Here is a 7115-nt window from a genome sequence, read left to right as displayed (position 1 = left end):
TGTGTCCCGGCCTGCATGGGTGTGTGTACCTGCAATTTAATGTAAACTGACCCTTTAATGTATCTCATCGGAATGCATGAATGACTGACAGAACCACAGAGACACTTATCACTCGCACACACGCACGCACACACGCACACATGCACGCACGCACGCACGCACGCACGCACGCACGCACGCCATATGGTTATTTATGGCATCCTAGTGATAAGTCACTTCTCATTTAAACTGTCGAGCGCTGGCGCTTTGGAATGGGGGTGTCAGATCAATCATATGGAATTAATTCTGTACTGGCCATATATTGAGCGTGTCTTGAGTGTACAGGGTTTGATGAGTTCAGATCAACATATTGAATGTCAGAACAGGTCAGCTCCACATATGGATATCTAAGGGTGGCAGCGGGGGCAGTGTCTTGAGTGTGCAGGGTTTGATGAGGTCTGGACATATGGAGCGTGTTTTGAGTGTACAGGGTTTGATGAGGTCAGATCAACAATGGAATGTCAGAACAGGTCAGCTCCATATATGGAGATCTAAGGGTGGCAGCGGGGGCAGTGTCTTGGAAAGTATACAGCAGGGTTTGATGAGGGCACAGGTAGGGCCGGGCCTTAATTGTCAGGCCTGTTGAGAACTCCATATATGCAGATCTAGGTGATGATGAGTCTTCTCCATTGGCTATCAAGGGTTTGATGAAGTCAGTGTCGTAAACTCCATGGCCATATATGGAGCGTGTCACGAGACGTGATCAACTGACGACCATACAGTATATATGGTGGCGTGACGTGTCACGAGGCGCGGCGGACTGACGACCATATATGGTGGCGTGATGGAGTCACTGAGAGGTTTTGCATGGTTTTCATAGTAATCTGCGACCTACAGTCGCAATTATTATTATTATAACAGGCAAAAAAAAAAAAAAAAAAACACAAGACAGCCTCATCAAAGTTGGTAGCGTGACATACATACAAGGGTCCTTTTGGTATACTTGTCCAACCCACGCTAAACTGAAGAGGATTATCTGTGTTTGTACATGTTCAGTGGGAGTGTGTGTTTCTGTGTGTGCGTGCGTGCGTGCGCGCTACCCGGGCGGTGCCCACTCATTGGGTGGTCCACTGAAAATCAGCTCCCGCTTCAGAGGTGTAGGAGTTAAGGAGGGACAGAAGGAGTTAAGGAGTGAATGAGGGAAGGAGAGAAGGAGGGAGGGAGGGAGGGAGAGAAGGAGGGAGGGAGGGAGGAAAGAAGAAAAAAGGAGTGGATCAGAAGAAGATAATAGTAAGAAGCCACATAAACTTTTTAATTACCTTTGATGGAAAAGGATAGGCTATAAAGAGAGGAAGCTAGAAAAAGTGGACAGGCTCCACCAGGCTAGTTAGGATATCCTCGGAGCACAGGTCTCCACCAGGTCAGGTAGGTCTCCAACACTTAGAAAATAATCACCTGCAAGGTAAAGTACCGTAGCTCATAACATGTCTATGGTGGATTCTTCTGAAACAAACACGTTGCAGATAGAAAGAGGGTAATTAAAGATTTTCGTACAGCTGCAATGTTGGTGAGTTTGATTTAATTTAATACAATTAGATAGGACTTTGTCTGTTTAGATGCATGGGCGGTCAGTGGTCACTGGCAAATTGCAGCTAGTTTCCACCCTGCCATTAACTTGTGGAAATATGACCGCCGTGTGCATATGGTCTATTGAGTATTCACACATGAGTATTCTGAACATTTTGAGAACCTCAGGCAATCTGTCGCAACAAACAGTTTAGAACAGGGGTTTTCAACTGAGTATGAACCAGGGACCACCACCCTGACTGAGAATCAACCTGGGGACGACCACCCTGACTGAGAATCAACCTGGGGACCATTGTTGTGTTGGGAGGGGGGATATGGTCGTGTTGTGGGGGAAAGAAATTAACCTTCCATATAAACTCATGTTGCTGTTCAATGTGTTCATTGTAACTTATTCTATGACTCAGTAAGCAGATTCATTATGGGCACATTTCCTTATAATGGTGACTCAACTAACCTCGCATCACCAGGCTTTCCACCGCCTCGGAGGAAAGCCTGGTCTCTGTTTCAAAAGTCTGTATGATCCGGGCTGGGGCCGGATGATGTGGTTACGTCATGTTGTAGTATTGTTTTGTAGTTGCCAGACAGGACGAACAGGCGGCGGCAACTTCCTTTTCCCTCTCAATAAAAGCTCTCGTAAGCGAGAGCTTTTATTGAGAGGGAAAAGGAAGTTGTCGCCGCCTGTTCTTCCTGTTTGTTGTAGGCAAACCATTGCCTACAACATGACTTAAGCATATCATCCGGCTCCAGCCCGGATCATATACCGAAATGAAATGGTGCCCAGGCTATGACTCAACCAGCAATCCGGTACAGTTTCCCTTGAGATTCTAACTTACTTTTCTGTGGAAGTTCTTGACATCCGTCTTCCCAGTAACTGACAACATCGATGCGTCATCAATTGTCACCAGATTATTTACTGCATTGTTTCTCAACTTGTGGTCAATACAATAAATTCAAATATGAATCTTCACTTTCCTACATTACTAAATGCATGGTCAGGGACCACATGCAGCACCTTCACGGACCACCAGTGGTCCACCGACCACCTGTTGAAAACCCATGGTTTAGAAGATAGAGCCATGTTTGAAGTAGCTGTCATTTAAAAAAGGGTGTGGTCATTTCACAAAAATCACACACTGTTAATGATTTGAGGGAAATTGAGGCATTTTGTTAAATACAGAGCACTCCTGCAATCTTAGACAACCGGATGGAATATGGACAATGGGACAGGTCCGTGTTGATCACATGTAGAGATAGTGTGTACTGATTTGCGTTATGTACAGTGCAGTATATGGATAAACTCTGTAGGAGAAATACATTTAAAACAGGTCATGTGGAGAGAAGACACACTGACAGATAGTTTTCACAGGGATGTGTAATGTGAAGTTAGCTCCACATTGTGATCAGTATACATCAATAAGATGTGTAATGTGAAGTTAGCTTCACATGTGATCAGTAAAGATTCAATCAATACATGTAATGTGAAATTAGTTCCAGATGTGATCAGTAAAGATTCAATCAATTGTTTGATTGATTGATAGAGAATGGGTACATCGAGGATATAACCATGAAAATCACTAAGACTTGTTTACACCAGGGTCCTCCATTTTCAATTCATCAGAACATTTAAAGTTGTACAAATATACACTTCTATGTTTACATGTGTGTGTGTGTGTGTGTGTGTGTGTGTGTGTGTGTGTGTGTGTGTGTGTGTGTGTGTGTGTGTGTGTGTGTGTGTGTGTGTGTGTGTGTGTGTGTGCATGTGCGCGTGTGTGTGTGTGAGTGAGTGAGTGAGAGGGAGAGAGAGAGAGAGAGGCTCATGTTTCTCAGTGTTGTGCATTTGGTCATTTGATCTACCGTTCATTTTCACAGAAGAGAAGAGAAGAGAAGAGAAGAGAAGAGAAGAGAAGAGAAGAGAAGAGAAGAGAAGAGAAGAGAAGAGAAGAGAAGAGAAGAGAAGATAATTAAGGTAAGGAGAAATATGGAAAACTAACGTGCGCACGCACGCACACACACACACACACACACACACACACACACACACACACACACACACACACACACACACACACACACACACACACACACACACACACCTCTCAATTCAAAGGGCTTTATTTGTTACAAATGAGTATGTTGGACCCAAAAGCGACAGCAGGCAGAACAAGTAAACTTAGAAGGATGTCTTAACAAAACACATGAACTTCCATAAATAGGAAAACGGGTAATACAGATACAGATACAGATACAGGACAGACTCACTCACCAGGGAGCTAGAAACCAACAAGAATACAATGCAAACACAGGGATAACAGATGGCACACACAGGTGAACTAAATTGACAATCAACACTGGGATAGGCTGAAGGAGACTAAAAGGATACATGTAGGTGTCAACAACCACTGTTCTTGTCTATAAATCCGGCACTGTATGTATGTATGTATGTATTTGGTTAAAATGGGTAGGGTTTAAAAAAAAGGCAAGAGCTTGCTCTGGTGCACTGGCCTAAAAGCGGGTCCTTAAAAACTGCTAAAACTTCTAAATGTATGTATGTAGGTATATGTATGTGTGTATGTATTTTAAAAGGGGGGCTTTTTTGTAAAAATTCCTGCCCGCAATACCTTCAATATTTAAAAAATAATTCAAACATGGGGTGAATAGGCAGTTTGCCCTTCACTGGGGACTATGCAAGGCAGAGGCGTCCACCCCCCTGAGTCCAAGTTACACTAGACCGCATACCTAAACCATGGTCCGAAACTATCCTCTAAAACCCAAATGGATGGTAAAATGGATATAAAAAAATGGACATTAATAAAACAACCTAAAACCATAAAAGAGTAAAAGTTCACAGCAAGGCCTGGATACCATTTATTTAGTTTATGTATGTATGTACTGTATGTATGTAATTACATGTGTGTATATGTGTATATATGTATTTACATGTGTGTATATATGTACTGTATATGTATATGTACATGTGTAAATATGTATATGAATGTATTTGCATGCAGATGCGTACACTGATGACCACCCAGAAGCAGAACTGCTACAGAGAGCAGATCCACAAGGAGATGATGAGTCGTCTGCTGTGGAAGAGCAGATACTCCAAAGACTATCCTACCTGCTTCATCCCCAGACACCACAAGACCTCCACAGACCACAAGACCTCCAGAGGGACCACAGACCACCAGACCTCCAGCGACCCCCAGACCCCCATAGGGACCAGACTGCTGCCCCCCAGACCCCCTGCTAACTCCTGGTAGGAGCCTTGTTATGGTTTTGATGGTTAGAGCATGGTTCTCAAAGTGGGGTTCAGGGACCCGATTGATTGATTGAATACTTTTATAACACGTTTACCAGACCTATACTAATCTGCCCCACCCCTTTCAGGAGTGTCCTGCCTCCCGTTACCAAGGCAACAGAGAACCTGACTCTCGTTACCAAGGCAACAAAGAAGCACAGAGACCACCTAACTGTTGTTGCGGAGACAGAGGGGCGGAGCCTCACTGAGGTTCCACTGATGAGACCAGTGTCTCCCCTTAGCAAGCACCTCCTGTACCATGTAAATATATCACCCTAGCAACCATGTAAATATCACCATAGCAATCATGTAAACATCACGTACATCATTGTACAATGTCTGTCTGTCTGTCTGTTAATCTCCTATTGGCCAGCAGGGGAAGGGGCGGAGCCTATACCTCCGGAGGCGGGACCAGAAACAACCCGAGGAGAAATATGACTTTCCTTTGATCTCTTCCTGGGAGTATGGATGGAAACTAGGTATGTCCAATCCATCTACCTGCCTACCTACCTACCTACCTACCTCGGGGGGGGGGGGGGGGGGGGGGGGGCAATGAGACTGTCCTGCCGTACCACGAGCGTGCAGCGACATTGTCCACACTTCCTATATTCACTTGCAGAGTCTTTTTGAGCAAGGTTTTTCGTGTGATATATCGCTAGCTAGTAGCCTCGAAAACCACAGGTGTTTTGTTTAGGGAGATAGTGAAACTCTTTATGGCCAAGGCCCTAACCTAGAATGAGCTACAGCTGTGACAGCCTCAGTTGAGAGACAGGTGCGTGATTGCAGGGTAGACACTGAATAGAGCATAGCAGTGGGCGTACGGTTTTTCTGGACATTTTCCCATAGAGATTTATTTATATCAATTATTCTATAAGTCTCAAATCTAGCCATCCAGGATCCTGGTGAATCATGACTATAGTGTTCTCAAGCAGTGTATGGGACTGTCAATTAACACCAAGCTAAACCACAGCCAATGAAGACAGAATCAAGGTTGGAATTGACAGTTTACTTGCATACTTCTTCGATGACATGATGGTGAAAACTGTAAAATAATAAAACAATACAAACATTCAGTGTCATACAGCATACACATACAGCATTGCACACACAGGCAATTAGCAAAATCACACTGTGGCTAAACCACATACACACTGCAGTGTAATTAGCAAGATGACATATACACCAGTCTGCTCTGCAGACAGCAGCAAACATTGTTTAAAGAATTCCAAACTTCCAAATAAACATTCACGAAACATCACACAAAGTTACAATAACTGGATTCACCAGCACAACGACATTTCGTCAAAAATGCTTCCAAGTGGGTAAGACGTGTTTCAAGGCTCAAGCTCTAACCTGCAGGTCTGATCTTCTCTATGCTCTACTCAGTAGAGTCTACTGCATTAGCGTGAATATTTACTTATATGATGTACTACATTTCATAAATACAATTTTTTATAGCATTTGTGCAGGATTTCTTGATTCTAGGCTTAACATAATTAGCCCTTCGCTAAGTCCCTCCCCAACCCGTCCTTGTCCAATAGGCACGTTAGCAGTGAAGAGACAGGTCAAGCTGTCCTTCTTGACGGGATTTCTGAGAAATCATTTCTCCATATAAATAATGGAGCAAAACCTTCAAAATGTCTTCTAAATCTAGTCAACCCTGCAAATGTGCATGACATTATTTAAATAAACTAGAAATAGGAGGAAATGACAGAGGGGGAAATCAACTTTTAACGACCGCCCAACAGGAGTTTTAGGGCGTCGCAGTGAGGCTCCAGAAGTAAATTCCTCATTAATTTAGACCACAGGGAATTTTATTATCTTACATAATGTTGTAACAATTCAATGTACACTTACCACTAAGATCCTGGTAAAATGGTTCTATATGCTCCTGTAGAAACCCCAAGTATGTAGCCTACTATGCTACAGTATCACTCTATCCATGCATCAACTGCGCGTGTGTGTGTGTGTGTGTGTGTGTGTGTGTGTGTGTGTGTGTGTGTGTGTGTGTGTGTGTGTGTGTGTGTGTGTGTGCGTGCATGCATGTGTGCGTGTGCGTGTGCATGTGTGTGCGTGTAGGTGAATACGGTGTTAGCTACAGATCTCCATCGAGTGGAAAGTCGTCCGTGGTGAAAAACACGTTCTACGCCAAGAATGGAATCTTCAACCTTCCATCTGCTACTGACAGCCTGTCTGTCTGACAGCCTGCCTGCCTGCCTGTCTGTCTGTCTGTCTGACTGACACCCTGTCT

General features: G+C 43.9%; 1 protein-coding gene across 2 annotated transcripts in view; it reads left to right on the top strand.

Annotated features, from left to right (window-relative positions):
* Positions 1-3446: 3446 nt before the first annotated feature.
* Positions 3447-7115, top strand: part of LOC310863608 (uncharacterized protein) — a 4430-nt gene continuing 761 nt past the window's right edge. Inside the window, exons 1-5 of one of the 2 annotated variants that reach the window (XM_083772070.1) lie at positions 3447-3532; positions 4575-4822; positions 4954-5125; positions 5238-5343; positions 6944-7115. The exon at positions 6944-7115 is cut by the window's right edge and continues 761 nt beyond it. In XM_083772070.1, the coding sequence (XP_083628196.1) occupies positions 4575-4822; positions 4954-5125; positions 5238-5343; positions 6944-7065 (648 nt within the window). In that variant the 5' untranslated portion in view covers positions 3447-3532 and the 3' untranslated portion in view covers positions 7066-7115. The remainder of the gene's footprint in view (positions 3533-4574; positions 4823-4953; positions 5126-5237; positions 5344-6943) is intronic. The other variant, XM_083772071.1, reaches the window with a different exon arrangement.

Source organism: Protomyctophum parallelum, assembly GCF_964188405.1.
Source record: "Protomyctophum parallelum genome assembly, chromosome: 8".
In the NCBI taxonomy this organism is placed as follows: Eukaryota; Metazoa; Chordata; class Actinopteri; order Myctophiformes; family Myctophidae; genus Protomyctophum; species Protomyctophum parallelum.
Note: the sequence above shows the minus strand (reverse complement) of the source record. Positions and strands in the feature narration are given on the sequence as shown.